The sequence below is a fragment of the Gigantopelta aegis genome, chromosome 14 (assembly GCF_016097555.1).
Source record: "Gigantopelta aegis isolate Gae_Host chromosome 14, Gae_host_genome, whole genome shotgun sequence".
Lineage (NCBI taxonomy): Eukaryota > Metazoa > Mollusca > Gastropoda > Neomphalida > Peltospiridae > Gigantopelta > Gigantopelta aegis.
In genome coordinates, this window is record NC_054712.1 from 16,600,120 (window position 1) to 16,621,406 (window position 21,287).

The window sequence follows — 21,287 nt, forward strand, 5'->3', positions numbered from 1 at the left end:
TTGTAGTTCTGCCTTAGTTTGATTTTCACTACAAAAGCCAGTGCACCACGACTGATATATCAAAGGTCGTGGTAAGTGTTATCCTGTCTGTGGGATGGTGCACATAAACGATCCCTGATACTAATGAAAAAAATGAAGCGGGTTTCCTGTCTATGACTGTGTCAAAAATAGCCGACGATTAATAAATCAATGTGCTCTAGTGGTGTCATTAAACCAAACAAACAAAAATAAAGAAACATTCTTTCCTTTCCCTTTACTCAGATCTGGATTCGGTACTTGGCCTCGAACCCAGCATCTACCAACCTTAAAAACCGATATTACATAATATATAAACCACAGTGTAATCGGGGTCAGTTCCGCGGATCTGAGTCTGCGCGGATGATGTCAACATTGTCACACTCGTGACACTCGTGACACCGTTATTACGTATGAGCGTTACTATAACAGCGAAATGATGTCAGCAGAGAGAAATGGCGCCCAACCGTTACATAGGACATGGACCGGAAACAAGTTTGATTATTATCAGTGCTGAGAAAAAGAGAAAAACAACAACGTAATAATAAAAAATAAAAACATTTCATTATTGTTAATCCTGAATACTGAATATATTGATATCTCGGCACGACAAGCCTTTCAAATGAATCATATTATTGAAAATGTGTTGTTTTTTTTTTTTGTTTTTTCTGCTGTGTGTCTGACACAGCTTGTGATTACGAACAACCACGAACCGCAGCTGATACGTGACAGTAAAATAATAAACTGGTCTACTTTGTATAATCTATGTGTATCTATGTATGCATGTATATATAGAGGATTCGTCACGAGTATTTTTTAATATGGAAAATATCAACCGAGTCTATGTTAATCGGTATATGTAGAGGCTCCGCCGAGACAAATACCGATTAACTAGACGAGGTTGATATTTTACATATTAAAAAACACGAGTAGCGAATTCTATTTATCCTATAACACTTCTAAAATAACATTTTAATTAAAATTGTTTAGTAAATCACAGTACTAAAGTCGCCGCCATCGATAATATGACGTCATCACGATTAGCACAGATTAGTTTGACGTCACGCATTTTAAACAAATCTTTGAAAACGTTACGCTCAGGTACACGGGTCTTGTTGGCTTGTAAGCAAATGATCCATCACCAGCAACACATTACCTAGAGATCTTGCAAATTTGCATACCATTATTAACCGGGTTAATAAAGTAAATTATCACATGGGTTTATGACATGGATATCATGGGTAAGTTATAAGATAAATGTATGTGTGTGTGTGTGTGTGTGTGTGTGTGTGTGTGTGTATAACTGAGAGACAATAACAAAACAAGCCACAACCCCCCCCCCCCCCCCCAAAAAAGAAAAAAAAAAGAAGGAAAAAAAGCCCCCATTGGGCTATTTCTCGTTTCAGCCAGTGCACCACGACTGGTATATTAAAAGGCCGTGGTATGTGCTATACTTTTTGTGGGATGGTACATATAAGAAATTCCTTGCTACTAATAGAAAAATGTAGCGGGTTCTCTCTCTAACACTATATGTACATCCAATAGCCGAGGGGCGGGATTTAGCTCAATCAGTTGAATGCTCGTTTGAGATGCTTGCGTCGCAGGATCGAACCACGTCGCTGGATCACTTCAATTTGTTTTTCTCTCGTTCCAACCAGTGCCGTTAGGAAAAATGTAGCGGGTTTCCTCTTATGACTACGAGTCGGAATTACCAAATGTTGGACATCCAATAGCCGATGATTAATTAATCAATGTGCTCTAGTAGTGTCGTTAAACAAGACAAACAAACACCCTTAAAACGTGTTTACATTTGAAGATAAGTTCCACGTCATATTAGTGTATCCACTTTAAATGACTGTAAATGTACTATCTTAGAGATATTAACTCAACGTGTGTTGCACTTTCTGTTACATTGGGTTATCTACTTGAATTGACTGTAAATGTACTGTATTGGAGATATTAACTCAATGGACTGTTTGTTGCTCTTTCTGTTATATTGGGTTACCGGCCTCGGTGTTGTCGTGGTTAAGCCAACGGACATAACGCTGATAGGTACAGGGTTCGCAGCCCGGTACCGGCTGCCACCCAGAGCGAGTTTTAACGACTCAGTGGGTAGGTGTAAGACCACTACACCCTCTTTTGTCTCACTAACTACAAACAACTAACTCACTATCCTGAACAGACAACCCAGATAGCTGAGGTGTGTGCCCAGGACAACATGCTTGAACCTTAATTGAAAATAAGTTCAAATGAAAATGAAAATACACTGGGCCGTGAACTTCAAATGACTGTAAATGTATTGTATTTGGAAATATTAACGCAATGGACTTTCTGTTAATTGAACCGGCCTCGGTGGCGTCGTGGTTAGGCCATCGGTCAACAGGCTGGTAGGTACTGGGTTCGGATCCCAGTCGAGGCATGGGATTTTTAATCCAGATACCGACTCCAAACCCTGAGTGAGTGCTCCGCAAGGCTCAATGGGTAGTGCACCGACCAGTGATCCATAACTGGTTCAACAAAGGCCATGGTGTGTGCTATCCTGCCTGTGGGAAGCGCAAATAAAAGTTCCCTTGCTGTTAATCGGAAAGAGTAGCCCATGAAGTGGCGACAGCGGGTTTCCTCTCAAAATATGTGTGGTCTTTAACCATGTCTGACGCCATATAACCATAAATAAAATGTGTTGAGTGCGTCGTTAAATAAAACATTTCTTTCTTTCTGTTAATTGGGTTGTGAATTTTAAATGACTAAATGTACTGTATTTGGAGATATTTACTCAATGGACTTCACAATTATTGCTATCGAACGAGAAGCCAAGACTGTGACTTACTTCATCCTGCCGCTACCTATCTGGTCCTGCCGCGATCTGTTTGTTTAATCCTGCTCGACCTATTTTAATCCTGTCAGTATACACTCTGTTTCCTTTTATGACACTTCCGGGTGCGCATAGGTAAACAATACCGCATATGACACCGCATATTTGCCTGGTATTTTCACGCAGGCTTCGTTTATAAGTAGTCGCCGATAATGGATACGTTTCTAACCAGAGCACTTTACCGAGTACACGTTCTCGTCAAGTAATGGCCTAAATGCTTTGATTGCTGCAAATTATAGCTAATACCACGCCTTGGTGCCCGCTATGACTGTAATTTGATTATATGAAATGGCATACTAGCTCAGATTAAGTTAAGAGCACATTGCCTATTAGTACGTAAAATACTGTATCGTGGTGCGACATTGATTACTCATAATTCGAGGAATTTTGCGGCTTGTTGCACATCGATTTTACTTTTGCAAATGTATCAAAGCGTAGACAGATGCGTGTCGCATAATTATAAGGCGTATACCACCAAATCAAATCCCATAGGCGACAATGGTAACATTTGTCGCTAAAACTGCTACACGCAACGTTTCGATCAACAGAATATATACTGAACAAAATAAGAAACTTCCGCTAACTTTGCTTGAACATAACTTGACGAAAACAAACCGGGGAATAATTGTTATATATGCGTTTAAAGAGTCTTCCACGATGCATCGTTTGGTGCAAAAATCATGGCCATAGGTTAACAGAAACTGGGAGAAATTTTGACCAAGTGTGGTAGGGGTTAAAAAACCCCACACCCACTTAATAACGGGTATGACCACCTGTTGAATTGACCACTGCAGTGCATCGCAGGCGCACAGAATTGACTAAAGTGTAGATTTCTGCCTGTGGAATATTGTTCCATTCCTGAATGAGCGCTTGACGTTAGCGGGTGGGTTGGGACGACGCCTCGGTCGTCTGTCCAGACTATCAAGACATGCTCGATGGGGTTGAAATCAGGACTTTTAGCGGGCCAGTCATCAATGAAATCAATGTTGTTTGTCCTAAGAAAATTTACAGTGTCTCTAGCTGTATGAGAGGTGGCATTATCATGCTGAAAAATCGAGATGTTGGCGTTGTTATGGAACAGAGGAATGACGTGATGAGCGAGAATGTCATCGCGGTAACGTTGAGCATTTAAATTGCCATCAATGACGACTAGTGGTGAACGATAACCATGGGCAATGGCTGCCCAGACCATGACAGAACCCCCACCCCCGAAACGATCTCGTTCAAGAACACAACAGTCAGCATAGCGTTCATTTCTCCTACGGTAGACGCGCACCCTGCCATCACCACGTTGTAAAGAAAATCTGGATTCATCCGAAAAAAGAACGGTATTCCAGCGTCGCCGTATCCAACGAGTGTGTACACGTGCCAAATTAAGACGATTTAGACGATGACGTTGCGTTAAAACGCATCCGACGTAAGGACGTCGTGCATGTAAACCGTTCTCCCGCAGACAATTACGAACAGTTTGCCCACTGATTCGGTTATTATGAAGCCCAGGTGTGTTAGTAGCAGTGGCAGTTTGGAATCGATTGCGCAAATGCGTGTTCATGATATAGCGGTCTTGACCACGCGTTGTAACACGCGGACGTCCACGTCGTGGCAAGTCGTTGGTGCTTCCTGTCGTTCGAAATCTTACGCGAAGATTTCGTATCACTCGACTAGAACTCCCAACATGCCTTCCAACGTGTTCTGTCGACATGCCAGCATCAAGCATGCCAATCGCCCGTTCATGTAAATTCGGCTTTATCCTGTGAAGGTAAGAATGGGAAATTCCGCGAGGCTCGCCGAGCGAAATTTCCCATTCGTCCTGAACAGGATAAAGCCGATATCAACCGTCATTAACTGGTTATTATCTTTATCCTGCAACCCAGTAAATTTTGGAGTGGATAAGTATTTTATCACTGTTTTAACAAACTTGCATTCGAACACAAGTTGTCAGCCGAGTTGTGGCCCGAATCAAGGCTAGTTACTGTACTTGTACATTTCACTGTTTGAGACACAAGCTGACAGTCAGAATCACGTCGATTCGCGCCAGATATCACTTTTGAATATTCTTCCTGTTATTGTTCAGTGCTAGCGCTGTAATTATTTATTGATTGTATATTCTTGTGTCCTGTTATTTGAATGATATCTGTGGGTGGAAAAGTAGTTCCCTTTGTACGTGACGTCAAAAGTCATAACATGCTAGTATACTGTTATGACTTTGCTTTAACAGGTCATCATAACAGGCCAGTAGCAACACTGGTTGCAGGATAAATATCAGTATTAAAGGAAGGAAGGAAATGTTTTATTTAACGACGCACTCAACACATTTTATTTACGGTTATATGGCGTCGGACATATGGTTAAAGACCACACAGATATTGAGAGAGGAAACCCGCTGTCGCCACTTCATGGGGCACTCTTTTCGATTAGCAGCAAGGGATCTTTTATATGCACCATCCCACAGACAGGATAACACATACCACGGCCTTTGGTATACCAGTCGTGGTGCACTGACTGGAGCGAGAAATAGCCCAATGGGTCCACCGACGGGGATCGATCTCAGACCGACCGCGCATCAAGCGAACGCTTTACCACTGGGCTACATCTGTACATCCCACCCCCAGTATTAAAATGAAAACGTGACGGAGGGTTAAGCGGAACCAGGGCAGTTCTCTCTGCACGACAAGGGGGACACCATCACTCTGATGTGGTTTGGTGGTGGCAAAATTTGAAATTACCTAAAATGCGATTTCCTGGCATCTGAATCTCAAAATGAGTGATTTGTTTTAAAGATCAGTTTGGACTACTTTAAAGGTTATTTGGGGGTATTAAAATTATACTATAAAACAAATTCAGATGTTTTCAAATGCTAAATCTTAGCATATAAGCCCATTTTCAGGCACGGCGGAGCAAGGGAGATGGGTGGGGGAGGGGGCTCTAGCCTCTTCAATAATTCTGAATATAAAATATTATTGGAAGTAAATCTTAAGGCAGCAGTGAATGTACTTGTTGAATGCAGGAAATTGCATCGCAGGGCATCTAGTTTTCTCAATTTTACGGAAGAGCATACCCCCGTAACTTCCCTAGAAACTGTTTTGCGCCCTCGGTCTATCAGACCGGCTTCGGTGGCGTCGTGGCAGGCCATCGGTCTATAAGCTGGTAGGTACTGGGTTCGTATCCCAGTCGAGGCATGGGATTTTTAATCCAGATACCAACTCCAAACCCTGAGTGAGTGCTCCGCAAGGCTCAATGGGTAGGTGTAAACCACTTGCACCGACCAGTGATCCATAACTGGTTCAACAAAGGCCATGGTTTGTGCTATCCTGCCTGTGGGAAGCGCAAATAAAAGATTCCTTGCTGCTAATCGGAAAGAGTAGCCCATGTAGTGGCGACAGCGGGTTTCCTCTCAAAATCTGTGTGGTCCTTAACCATATGTCTGACGCCATATAACCGTAAATAAAATGTGTTGAGTGCGTCGTTAAATAAAACACTTCTTTCTTTCTTTCTTTCTTTCGGTCTATCAGTCCCCTCAATGTTTACCCCTAAATTTTGTGAGCTATAATTTTATTATATATTAATTTAAATTCCTTTTACGATCCCTCTCCAAACCTCCCCCAAAGTTCCCTTGGCATTCCGCCTCATGTCAATCGATATTTATAAGTTTCCTTTGCCCGTCAGTTCATCATCTACATGTATCTTACCTTAACAAAAGACTAATGTTACAGAAACGACAGGTAGATTCTGTTTAATGAACGCCGAGGTACCTAGAGCAGGTTTTTAATGATGCTCCTTCCAAGATGAAACAAAATAATTGTTCTTCACCAGAGTGAAATAAATTGGTTTTCATTTCTCTGACACGTGACACGCAGGTTTCGAGTTGTCTTGCGTGTCTCGTGAACGCGGAAAGTGCGTCTCCCGCAAGGATTCTGCAGAGTCGGGAAAGCTGTAGTTGACAGGGACATTTGTTTCCGGTTCCATTCAAGGACAGGTGGCGCCACAGTTGTTCGTCAAGACGGAAATGCTCTAGGCTCGTGTGAATGGTGTTCAACATTACATACGCCAGTTTGCTTATTTCTAAACTCAGTTTGTACTGAATAATTAAACTTTAAATCGTTATACCGTAATTATTGTGCTAAGAAGACGTAAACAGTGTTTTTGTGTGTGTGTCCGTGTCTGTATGTGTATGCATATATAAAACCCCCACAAATAAACAACAAACAAACAAACAACAACACCCAGTAAAACGTCAACACTGTTAACCCTTTTCATGATGCAAATATACCGTAAACTACATGTGTTAAAGAGTGCACTATATTGATTGATACCCTACCCTACTCTACCTACATACCTAACTACCTACCCTACCCTAGCCTAGCTCTACCCAGGTCTAACCTAGCCTACCCTACCCTATCTACATACCTAACTACCTACCCTACCCTACCCTAGCCTACCCAACCCTACCCTATTTATTTATCTGTCTATCTGTCTATCTATCTATCTATCTACCAATGTTTATACAACTTGTTCAAAGTCAAGTTTGTTTTGTTTAACGACACCAGTGGAGCACATTGATTAATTAATTATCGGCTATTGAATGTTAAACTTTTGATAATTCTGACACTTAGCCTAGTCATCAGAAGAAACTCGCTACATTGTTCCTAATGCAGCAAGGGAATTTTTGTATACACTTTCTCACAAACAGGAAAGTACATACCACGGCCTTCTTCCAGCTGTGGTGCACAGGCTGGAAGGAGAAAACCCCAAATCAGTTGATTGAGACGGTTCGATCCTGCGACGCAAACACCTCAAGCGAGCTGTCACGGGGATCCTATAATACCCGTAACTGAATAAAACACGATTATCCAAATATCTCTCCTAACTGTATATCTATTTGATCTCTCTGTATCGGGCAGTCTAATACCCGAGTGGCTCGGCTCTATGTATGATCAGAGATAAGATCTTATATATATATATATATATATATATATATAGCACGTTTAGTTCACTAAAAAACACAACAAAACACAATACACTTTGGAATCTGTATTAACACTACGCTGACAAGTGTACTTGCCGCAGTAGTTAATTAACAACAACAAATAATAACAACCCAGAGCTAATCACTTAATTAGTTAATCACTAGGTGTCTACTTTACACAATATTCTAATCACTTCACGGTAATACAACACACACACGTGTGATAATTGAGAAACGCTTCCAGGGGAACTTAATTAATAAAAGAATTACAACTCTATTCCTAACTGGTTAATTTTTAATTAACCCTTAAATACTCAGTCAGTAACCTTGAAATACAGAATTAATACTGGTACATATCACAATAAAGACAATAACCTACAGTATACCTAGGTCCTCTAGGATGACCGGCTAAGCTTTATCTTACCAAATACTCGTATAGAAATATTAGAACAATTTGCTTCGTCAGATTACCGGAGACACTGTCTAAAGAATATTGATATAATACAGTGTTAAAATATTTAAAGTCACATCAATCACATCAAGGTTATACAACAGAGCAGAAAAATATATTTACCAGTCCAAACGGACAACGTTCCCCGGGAGCCTTCCAATGTTTCTCTTCGATATATCTAAAATCCTAGCTATTTATTCAAAAATCTCAGAGACAGCAAATATCGCCTGGGGGCACAACGCGGTACCTCATCTATCATGTGATAATGCCACAACTCCCAGAGACGCTATATTTTCGTAGATGGCCAGACTTACTGTCGCCTAGTTCGCCAGAAATACCCCGGTTGTAAACCGCACTACCTGAGTTATTACGTAACTACTAGCCACATGGCCTCCACAGCTGGTCTAAGTGTGTATTAGGGGGTACGGTCGCGCGGAGGTATTACGTAAGCAAGCTGCACACGGCCATCTAAAACAATTAGCATCGCCACAGGCGAAAAAATAAGAGCATGTCCCGTCACACGAGCACTCAACCGACTGAGCTAAATCCCACCTCACAACTTTTTCACGACTATTTTAAAGAATTAATATGTTCAGGCAAATTATTGAACATCATATATTATATATAACTAGCCACAAAAAAAAACCAAGCCGCCATTGGCCTATTTCTCGTTCCAGCCAGTGCACCACGACTGGTATATTAAAGGCCGTGGTATGTGCTACACTTTTTATGGGATGGTGCATATAAGAAATCCCTTGCTACTAATGGAAAAATGTAGCGGGTTTTCTCTCTAACACTATATGTACATCCAATAACCGAGGGGCGGGATTTAGCTCAATCAGTTGAGTGCTTGCTTGAGATGCTTGCGTCGCAGGATCGAACCACCTCGCAGGCACATAAGAGCGATATTTGAAGTGAGAGTGAGGCTGTATAGCGCATTTGTTTTGGTTTAAATAGACAGTAGGACAAAGTGCTTTGAATCTCAAATAGGTGGCTCACCACCTCCTCGCCCCCCGGTTGCCACGCCCCTGTTGCCACGCCCCAAACGTCCGCTAGACTAGTTTATGCGCTTCATGGTAAACTAAATGGCCACGTCGGGAACCAGTCAAATAGATCCTGAACGTTAGAGAAACGTTTGCTGGCTGAACGTGGGGCTGATATATTATTGTACTAAATGTTCTTCAAATTTAAAAGTAATCACTTCAAAAAGTGGTAACCATTACCAGTAGTTCTCAAGAATCGCCCGTTGTAGTTCTGCCTTAGTTTGATTTTCACTACAAAAGCCAGTGCACCACGACTGATATATCAAAGGTCGTGGTAAGTGTTATCCTGTCTGTGGGATGGTGCACATAAACGATCCCTTGATACTAATGAAACAAATGAAGCGGGTTTCCTGTCTATGACTGTCAAAAATAGCCGACGATTAATAAATCAATGTGCTCTAGTGGTGTCATTAAACCAAACAAACAAAAATAAAGAAACATCCTTTCCTTTCCCTTTACTCAGACCTGGATTCGGTACTTGGCCTCGAACCCAGCATCTACCAACCTTAAAAACCGATATTACATAATATATAAACCACAGTGTAATCGGGGTCAGTTCCGCGGATCTGAGTCTGCGCGGATGATGTCAACAGCGAGAAATGATGTCAGCAGAGAGAAATGGCGCCCAACCGTTACATACGGACATAGACCGGAAACAAGTTTGATTATTATCAGTGCTGAGAAAAAGAAAAAAACAACAACGTAATAATCAAAAATAAAAACATTTCATTATTGTTAATCCTGAATACTGAATATATTGATATCTCGGCACGACAAGCCTTTCAAATGAATCATATTATTGAAAATGTGTTGTTGTTTTTTTGTTTTTTTTCTGCTGTGTGGCTGACACAGCTTGTGATTACGAACAACCACGAACCGCAGCTGATACGTGACAGTAAAATAATAAACTGGTCTACTTTGTATAATCTATGTGTATCTATGTATGCATGTATATATTGAGGATTCGTCACGAGTATTTTTTAATATGGAAAATATCAACCGAGTCTATGTTAATCGGTATATGTAAAGGCTCCGCCGAGACAAATACCGATTAACTAGACGAGGTTGATATTTTACATATTAAAAAACACGAGTAGCGAATTCTATTGATCATATCACTACTAAGGAATAGCATTGGGCACGCCCATTACATAAATAAAATATTTTGAGACATAAGTATGCAAATATTTAGAACATAAGTATGCAAATTACATTATTATGCAAATTATATACCGAAAACGTAGAACTATTTTCACCTGTCAAAATTGTTGACAAACAAACATGGCGTCTTTTGAAGTCGGAGATAGCGTTACTATCGATAAAAAAGGAAGTGCTACAATCAAAGCAACTCTACCTTCCGGTAATTATATAGTTATGATTCAAGCTGAATTGTCACCAGAATGTTTAGTTAGTGCAAACAGGGGATAGGGTAGATCCACGAACATCGAAGCAGACGCCACAATCCGGCAGGCCCAAAAACAAAACTCGTAGATTTGTAGAAGTAGATGATACGATGATTGGTAATGTCATTACAGAAAATGAAAATAAGAATACTGCCAAAAAAACTCTATACGACATGCGCATTTTTGAAAACTATCTACAATCAATGAATGAGTCCAGACCAATACATGAAATGTCCCCCAAAGAACTCGATGTAATTCTGTGCAAGTTTTACATCAGTGTACGAAAAGAAACCGCTGGACATTACGAACCGAACAGTCTTACCTCTTTCCAAAGCAACATCGTAATAAATGTGGCTCAGCCTAAAAGTCCAGCTGTTGTCCCCCTAAAACGACGAAGACTTATTTTCGACAGACTCAGACTGAACTTGATGAAGCCCTTAAATAGGTCAGTGACGTAGATAGGCCTATGTCTGACAATGACGTAGTAGTCGGCAAAATGCCGCGAAAAGTTATTTTGAAAAATTTGGCTATTGTCAATTATTTTATTATAATTTGATTGTTTATATATAAAACTGTTAAATTAGTATTAAATTATTTAAATAGCTACAATCTTTGTTTCCGCTTTTAACCTAGTTTCAGAAAGCATAGATAACCTTCAAGGTGTATTGACAAACCGATTATCAGCTGAGTGATTGACATGTACATGTATTCATACGTCATAACAGATTGTTACGTCCGAGCGTTGGGGTTTTGTTTATTAGTCATTTAAGTGGAAAATAAACAAAATTGACAGTGATATGATAAATAGAACTCGTCACTCGTATTTTTTAATATGGGAAATATCAACCTCGGCCTGTTAATCTGTATTTGTCTCGGCAGAGCCTCGACAAATACAGATTAACGAAGCCTCGGTTGATATTTCCCATACTAAGAAATACTCGTGACGAATCCTCTATTTATCCTATAACACTTCTAAAATAACATTTTAATTAAAATTGTTTAGTACTAAAGTCGCCGCCATCGATAATATGACGTCATCACGATTAGCACAAATTAGTTTGACGTCACGCATTTTAAACAAATCTTTGAAAACGTTACGCTCAGGTACACGGGTCTTGTTGGCTTGTAAGCAAATGATCCATCACCAGCAACACATTACCTAGAGACCTTGCAAATTTGCATACCATTATTAACCGGGTTAATAAAGTAAATTATCACATGGGTTTATGACATGGATATCATGGGTAAGTTATAGGATAAACAAGACAAACAAACACCCAACAGCCCACGATTAACAAATCATCGTGCTCTAGTGATATCGTTAAACAAATCAAACTTCTTCTAAACGGAGTTATCGATCGCTACTTTGAATGAAGCAGACGATTCAACTACGTCACAATATGCCAAACCCAGCCAATCAAATTACTCGTAGGTGGTCCTTTCTCTGGTACGTGGCCTTTAGATAATTTAAAGACCTCGATTTGTTGTACCACTTGGGTAATAAAACACTGAACAAATGGCCTTGGGTTCGTTAACCGGCCTCGGTGGCGCAGTGGTTAAGCCATCGGACTACAGGCTGGTAGGCACAGGATTCGCAGCCCGGTACCGGCTCCAACCCAGAGAGAGTTCTTAAAGACTCAATGGGTAGGTGTAAGGCCACTACACCCTGTTCTCTCTCACTAACTACTAATCAACTAACAACTAACTCACTGTCCTGGACAGACAGCCCAGATAGCTGAGGTGTGTGCCCAGGACAGCGTGCTTGAACCTGAATTGGATATAAGCACGAAAATAAGTTGAAATGAATTGGGTTCGTTCATTAAATAAACCGATATTTTGTTATTGAGTTAATGCTTTCCATTAACATCATTCAGCCAACAACCAATGTGTTTTATTGATGCATTGAAGCTTTTCCCTTAAAACGTGTTTGCATTTGAAGATAAGTTCCACGTCATATTAGTGTATCCACTTTAAATGACTGTAAATGTACTATCTTAGAGATATTAACTCAACGTGTGTTGCACTTTCTGTTACATTGGGTTATCTACTTGAATTGACTGTAAATGTACTGTATTGGAGATATTAACTCAATGGACTGTTTGTTGCTCTTTCTGTTATATTGGGTTACCGGCCTCGGTGGTGTCGTGGTTAAGGCAACGGACATAAGGCTGATAGGTACAGGGTTCGCAGCCCGGTACCGGCTGCCACACAGAGCGAGCTTTAACGACTCAATGGGTAGATGTAAGACCACTACACCCTCTTCTCTCTCACTAACAACTAACCCACTATCCTGAACAGACAATCCAGATAGTTGAGGTGTGCCCAGGACAACATGCTTGAACCTTAATTGAAAATAAGTTAAAATGAAAATGAAAATACACTGGGTTGTGAACTTCAAATGACTGTAAATGTACTATGTTGGAGATATTAACTCAATGGACTTTCTGTTAATTGGGTGGTGAATTTTAAATGACTAAACGTACTGTATCAGGAGATATTAACTCAATGGACTTTCTGTTAATTGGGTGGTGAATTTTAAATGACTAAACGTACTGTATCAGGATATATAAACTCAGTGGACTTTCTGTTAACTGGGTGGTGAATTTTAAATGACTAAACGTACTGTATCAGGAGATATAAACTCAATGGACTTTCTGTTAATTGGGTGGTGAATTTTAAATGACTAAACGTACTGTATCAGGAGATATTAACTCAATGGACTTTCTGTTAATTGGGTGGTGAATTTTAAATGACTAAACGTACTGTATCAGGATATATAAACTCAGTGGACTTTCTGTTAACTGGGTGGTGAATTTTAAATGACTAAACGTACTGTATCAGGAGATATTAACTCAATGGACTTTCTGTTAATTGGGTGGTGAATTTTAAATGACTAAACGTACTGTATCAGGAGATATTAACTCAATGGGCTTTCTGTTAATTGGGTGGTGAATTTTAAATGACTAAACGTACTGTATCAGGATATATTAACTCAGTGGACTTTCTGGTGGTGAATTTTAAATGACTAAACGTACTGTATCAGGAGATATTAACTCAATGGACTTTCTGTTAATTGGGTGGTGAATTTTAAATGACTAAACGTACTGTATCAGGAGATATTAACTCAATGGACTTCACAATTATTGCTATCGAACGAGAAGCCAAGACTGTGACTTACTTCATCCTGCCGCTACCTATCTGATCCTGCCGCGATCTGTTTGTTTAATCCTGCTCGACCGAATTTAATCCTGTCAGTATACAATCTGTTTCCTTTTATGACACTTCCGAGTGCGCATCGGTAAACAATACCGCGTATGACACCGCATATTTGCCTGCTATTTTCACGCAGGCTTCGTTTATAAGTAGTCACCGATAATGGATAGGTTTCTAACCAGAGCACTTTGCCGAGTACACGTTCTCGTCAAGTAATGGCCTAAATGCTTTGATTGCTGCAAATTATAGCTAATACCACGCCTTGGTGCCCGCTATGACTGTAATTTGATTATATGAAATGGCATACTAGCTCAGATTTAGTTAAGAGCACATTGCCTATTAGTACGTAAAATACTGTATCGTGGTGCGACATTGATTACTCATAATTCGAGGAATTTTGCGGGTTGTTGCACATCGATTTTACTTTTACAAATGTATCAAAGCGGAGACAGATGCGTGTCGCATAATTATAAGGCGTATACCACCAAATCAAATCCCATAGGCGACAATGGTAACATTTGTCGCTAAAACCTGCTACACGCAACGTTTCAATCAACAGCATATATAATGTACCATCATCATGGATACTATTTATTATAAATATCAGTATTAAAGGAAAGAAGGAAATGTTTTATTTAACGACGCACACAACACATTTTATTTACGGTTATATGGCGCCGGACATACGGTTAAGGACCACACAGATATTGAGAGAGGAAACCCGCTGTCGCCACTTCATGGGCCACTCTTTTCAATTAGCAGCAAGGGATCTTTTATATGCACCATCCCACAGACAGGATAACACATACCACGGCCTTTGGTATACCACTCGTGGTGCACTAGCTGGAGCGAGAAATAGCCCAATGGGTCCACCGACGGGGATCGATCTCAGACCGACCGCGCATCAAGCGAACGCTTTACCACTGGGCTACATCTGTACATCCCACCCCCAGTATTAAAATGAAAACGTGACGGAGGGTTAAGCGGAACCAGGGCAGTTCTCTCTGCACGACAAGGGGGACACCATCACTCTGATGTGGTTTGGTGGTGGTAAAATTTGAAATTACCTGAAATGCGATTTCCTGGCATCTGAATCTCAAAATTAGTTATTTGTTTTAAAGATCAGTTTGGACTACTTTAAAGGTTATTTGGGGGTATTAAAATTATACTATAAAGCAAAGCATATAAGCCCATTTTCAGGCACGGCGGAGCAAGGGAGATGGGTGGGGGAAGGGGGCTCTTGCCCCTTCAATAATTCTGAATATAAAATATTATTGGTAGTAAATCTTAAGGCAGCAGTGAATGTACTTGTCGAATGCATACCCCCATAACTTCCCTAGAAACTGTTTTGCGCCCTCGGTCTATCAGTCCCCTCAATGTTTACCCCTAAATTTTGTGAGTTATAATTTTATTATATATTAATTTAAATTTCTTTTACGATCCCTCTCCAAACTCCCCCAAAGTTCACTTGGCATTCCGCCTCATGTCATTGCTCCCCCCCCCCCCCCCCCAAATGGATTTTCTGGATCCGACACGGTCTGTAAAGAAAGTGACACTGAAATGCAAAACCATGCATGTTGCTTTGATGTTCCATTCCTGATTTATGGCATTATGGATTCTAAGTAGCTTTGGGCGCGGCTAATAACGTTGGGACTGGATACCTTTTTTCTAAAGAATTTAATTTCAAATATCAATCGATATTTATAAGTTTCCTTTGCCCGTCAGTTCATCATCTACATGTATCTTACCTTAACAAAAGACTAATGTTACAGAAACGACAGGTAGATTCTGTTTAATGAACGCCGAGGTACCTAGAGCAGGTTTTTAATGATGCTCCTTCCAAGATGAAACAGAATAATTGTTCTCGACCAGAGTGAAATAAATTGGTTTTTATTTCTCTGACACGTGACACGCAGGTCTCGAGTTGTCTTGCGTGTCTCGTGAACGCGGAAAGTGCGTCTCCCGCAAGGATTCTGCAGAGTCGGGAAAGCTGTAGTTGACAGGGACATTTGTTTCCGATTCCATTCAAGGACAGGTGGCGCCACAGTTGTTCGTCAAGACGGAAATGCTCTAGGCTCGTGTGAATGGTGTTCAACATTACATACGCCAGTTTGTTTATTTCTAAACTCAGTTTGTACTGAATAATTAAACTTTAAAACGTTATACCATAATTATTGTGCTAAGAAGACGTAAACAGTGGTTTAAAGTGCGTGCGTGCGAGTGTGTTTGTGTGTGTGTGTCTGTATGTGTATGTATATATAAAACCCCCACAAATAAACAACAAACAACAACAACACCCAGTAAAACGTCAACACTGTTAACCCTTTTCATAATGCAAATATACCATAAACTACATGTGTTAAAGAGTGCACTATATTGATTGATTGATACCCTACCCTACCCTACCCTACCCTACCCTACCCTACCCTACCCTACCCTGCCCTACCCTACCTACATACCTAACTACCTACCCTACCCTAGCCTAGCTCTACCCAAGCCTAGCCTAGCCTACCCTACCCTACATACATACCTAACTACCTACCCTAGCCTACCCTAGCCTACCCAACCCTACCCTATCTATTTATCTATCTATCTATCTGTCTATCTATCTATCTATCTATCTATCTATCTAACACCCACCCACCCACCCACACACCCACCCATCCACCCATCCATCCATCCATCCATCTAACTAACTAACTAATTGCTAATTAATTAATTAATTAATTAATTAATTAATGTTTAAGGTTGCTTTAATACTGTGGTACTAAAAGAGCCTTGTTATTTCAGGTAATGGATTTATCGAGGGGAAGGAACTCGACAATTTCCTGTACGAGCTCGTCACCAGCGTCAACGTACAGGACGTGGGTCCGGAGGTAAGCAAAACAAAATACGTTTAGTTTAGCGACACCACTAGAGCGCATTGGTTAATTAATTATCGGCTACAGGATGTCAAACATTTGGTAATTCTGAAATATAAAGTTTGTTTTGTTTAACGACACCACTAGAGCGCATCAGCTATTCGATGTCAAACATATGGTCATTTTGACACAGTCATAGAGAGGAAACCCGCTACATGTTTTTCATTAGTAGCAAGGGGTCTTTTATATTCACCATCCCACAGACAGGATAGCACATACCATGGTCTTTGATATACCAGTCGTGGTGCACTTGCTGGAAAGAGAAATAGCTTAATGGGCCCACCGACGGGGATCGATCCTAGACCGACCGCGCATTATTATTGGTAGTAAATCTTAAGGCAGCAGTGAATATACTTGTTGAAGGCAGGAAATTGCATAGCAGGCATTTAGTTTTCTCAATTTTACGGAGGAGCATACCCCCATAACTTCCCTAGAAACTGTTTTGCGCCCTCGGTCTATCAGTCCCCTCAATGTTTACCCCTAAATTTTGTGAGTTATAATTTTATTATATATTCATTTAAATTTCTTTTACGATCCCTCTCCAAACTCCCCCAAAGTTCCCTTGGCATTCCGCCTCATGTCATTCCCCCCCCCCCCCCCCCCCCCCCAAATGGATTTTTAGATCCGCCACGGTCCGCCAGATAGTGACACTGAAATGCAAACCGGCCTCGGTGGCGTCGTGGCAGGCCATCGGTCTACAGGCTGGTAGGTACTGGGTTCGGATCCCAGTCGAGGCATGGAATTTTTAATCCAGATACCGACTCCAAACCCTGAGTGAGTGCTCCGCAAGGCTCAATGGGTAGGTGTAAACCACTTGCACCGACCAGTGATCCATAACTGGTTCAACAAAGGCCATGGCTTGTGCTATCCTGCCTTTGGGAAGCGCAAATAAAAGATCCCTTGCTACCTGTCGTAAAAGAGTAGCCTATGTGGCGACAGCGGGTTTCCTCTAAAAAAATATGTGTGGTCCTTAACCATATGTCTGACGCCATATAACCGTAAATAAAATGTGTTGAGTGCGTCGTTAAATAAAACACTTCTTTCTTTCTTTCTGAAATGCAAAACCATGCATGTTGCTTTGATGTTCCATTCCTGATTTATGGCATTATGGATTCTAAGTAGCTTTGGGCGCGGCTAATAACGTTGGGACTGGATACCTTGTTTCTATGAAATTTAATTTCAAAATTTCATCTGAAATATAGTCTTCAGTTAAAGTTGTTTTGTTTAACGACATCACTAGAGCGCATTGGTTAATAATCATCGGCTACTGGATTTAGTTGGGACATAAAAAAACCTCAGTGGATTTTATGGAGGGGTTTCGATTCTACCACATACACACTACCCAGGCTAGCGTTCTACTGACTGAGCGAGATGTCCCACCTCGCACCTGCAGGTTGAATTTGCAATACAGTTATACTGACACAAACAAAGGACATGTGACACTAAATTTGTTTTAGAAAACAATAACTTTATTCCGCCAACTATGTAGTAGCTAATAGTTTGTCTGAGCATGTACTTCTGTACACGTAAATAGGTCAGTCATAGAACAATTATTGTACCTCTCTATCCGAGTTATACACGTGTCTTGAGAACAACCGACAGAAGGAAGGAAGAAGATGTTTTGTTTAACGACGCACTCAACACATTTTATTTACGGTTATATGGCGTCGGACATGTGGTAAAGGACCACACGGATACTGAGAAAGGAAACCCGCTGTCGCCACTTCATGGGCTACTCTTTTCGATTAGCAGCAAGGGATCTTTTATATGCACCATTCCACAGACAGGACAGTACATACCACGGCCTTTGTTACACCAGTTGTGGAGCACTGGTTGGAAAAAGAAATAGCCCAATGGAACAACCGACAGGAGCAGTTGACAAATCAGTGTCAAATTTGTTTCAAAGCAGTAAATACAATACTTTGAAAACTGACTTAATGATTTTCTACCGGCCTTGGTGGTGTCGTGGTTATGCCATCGGACATAAGGCTGGTAGGTATTGGGTTCGCAGCCCGGTACCGGCTCCCACCCGGAGCGAGTTTTAACGACTCAATGGGTAGGTGTAAGACCGCTACACCCTCTGTTCTCTCACTAACTACTAACCACTAACCCAATTAACCCACTGTCCTGGACAGACAGCCCAGATAGTTGAGGTGTGTGCCCGGTACAGCGTACTTGAACCTTAATTGGATATAAGCACGAACATAAGTTAAACTAAATGAAAAAAAAACGGTTTTCTTTTTCGTGTCTGAATATCCTTAAAGGGACATATCCTAGTTTTTAAACACTAAGGCATATTTTTTTACTATTAGAGCCGTTGATAACTGAAATCATACTTTACTTAGATTTCATTGTTTAGATTATCCATTACCGTACATTCGAAGTGTTTTTGGTCATCCTGGTGTTTTTAATGTCACAAAATGGATTTCTCATATTTTTAAAAACGCACGTGCGTCTGAAAGGTAAAAGGTATGTAAGTTTTAGTCCATTTTTAGAGGGTATTTCACGATTTCAAAGTCACAGACTCACGTTTCACGCAGTTGTAACTTTATCCAAATGTGTTACAGATTTGTAGATTAACTAAACTTTTTGTTAATTTGCATGGGCTGAAACTAGGGTCTGTCCCTATAACGATTGTCTCGTATGTGATCATAATTCCATTTGCTTCTAGGAAATAGTTCATGCATTACAATTGTGACAGCGGCGAATTAACGTTGACATGTATCTCGTCACAATCAAGAAATCCGCAACTCTGCGACATTAGATTGTATGATTTCAGCTGTTAGCTATCATGCATATCTTAATGTTTTTTTGCAAATCTGGGGTCGAGTTGAGCTTCGGATGAAAACATGATTTACTTCACGGATTGCAGTGCTCCTCGACTCGTATATCAAAATATTTTTGGATGTGTACGTGCTAAATACCGCGTATTAAGTTGAATCCCATAAATAAGACATAAATGGAAGCCGCCATCGTTGTGACCGTAACCCACTGTCCTGGGCAGACAGCCCAGATAGCTGAGGTGTGTGCCTAGGACAGCGTGCCTGAACCATAAATGGATATAAGCACGAAAATAAGTTGAAATGAAATGTAATGTGATCTTAATACAGAAGTATAATACACGGCAGCCGTGTATATAGCCTCGGCTAATAAGGATGGCTATGCACACGGCAGTTATATATATATCCATAAAGAAAAACCAAGACAGATACTGCTTCCTTGCTACCGGCTCGGTGGCGTCGTGGTTAGGCCATCGGTCTACAGGCTGGTAGGCACTGGGTTCGGATCCCAGTCGAGGCATGGGATTTTTAATCCAGATACCAACTCCAAACCCTGAGTGAGTGCTCCGCAAGACTCAATGGGTAGGTGTAAACCACTTACACCGACCAGTGATCCATAACTGGTACAACAAAGGTCATGGTTTGTGCTATACTGCCAGTGGGAAGCGCAAATAAAAGATCCCTTGCTGCTAATCGGAAGAGTAGCCCATGAAGTGGCGACAGCGGGTTTCCTCTCAAAATCTGTGTGGTCCTTAACCATATGTCTGACGCCATATAACCGTAAATAAAATGTGTTGAGTGCGTCGTTAAATAAAACATTTCTTTCTTTGCTTCCTTGCTTTGTCACACACCGGTATTAACAAATTCAAATTATGCTGTTTTTCACATTTTTCATGACTGCACGAAATTCACTAAATCCGGAAACAGTGACTTTTCGGAAACACAGGGTGTGTTTTGGCGAATGTTTTCTCATTACTTTCAAACTTATTGCAGTATCTTTAATTCAGATAAACTTATTTTAAAAGTGATAAGTTTCTTTTGCCTGTTAGTTTATACCTTCAACTATATGCCCACAAAAAGTACAACTAAACAATTTAATTTGCTAGTATATTTCTGTGTGTAAAATCTTTTGAGGATGACCGACAGAATTATTGTTCACGTTCATTTGAGGTCCTGCAGGCGAATTTGTTTTAAAATGCATTTAACTGAGGAACTGCTGCCCTCTCTCAGAATGAATAAATGAATGAATGAATGTTTAACGACACCCCAGCACGAAAAATACATCGGCTATTGGGTGTCAAACTATGGTAATGGGGAAAACAAAGTGATGATCAACATCAATATAAAAATTCAACAGTTAAATAAAAAGGACTGTGTAAAAATACAAATATCGGAGATAGATACTGACTTTTACTAAAAACTTCAATTTTGTGCTGTATTGGCCATTCTCAAAGAGAATGTTACACCCCTGCACCACGGTGAGGTTACAGCACGCGCAGGGGCCCTCTCTCAGTGACCCCCCCCCCCCCCACACCCCTCCGGTCGCCTGTGCATTATCTGACGGATTGTCAAATGCCCTTTGATTTACTCATTTTGGTATTAGAATGGTCACTAAATCATGAT

The 21,287-nt window shown here is 40.7% G+C and overlaps 1 protein-coding gene across 3 annotated transcripts in view; it reads left to right on the forward strand.

Moving 5' to 3' along the window:
• Positions 1-21,287, forward strand: part of LOC121389559 (calbindin-32-like) — a 160,570-nt gene that overhangs the window by 44,930 nt on the left and 94,353 nt on the right. For all 3 annotated transcript variants that reach the window (XM_041521231.1, XM_041521232.1, XM_041521230.1), the window contains exon 2: positions 16,754-16,839. In XM_041521231.1, the coding sequence (XP_041377165.1) occupies positions 16,754-16,839 (86 nt within the window). The remainder of the gene's footprint in view (positions 1-16,753; positions 16,840-21,287) is intronic.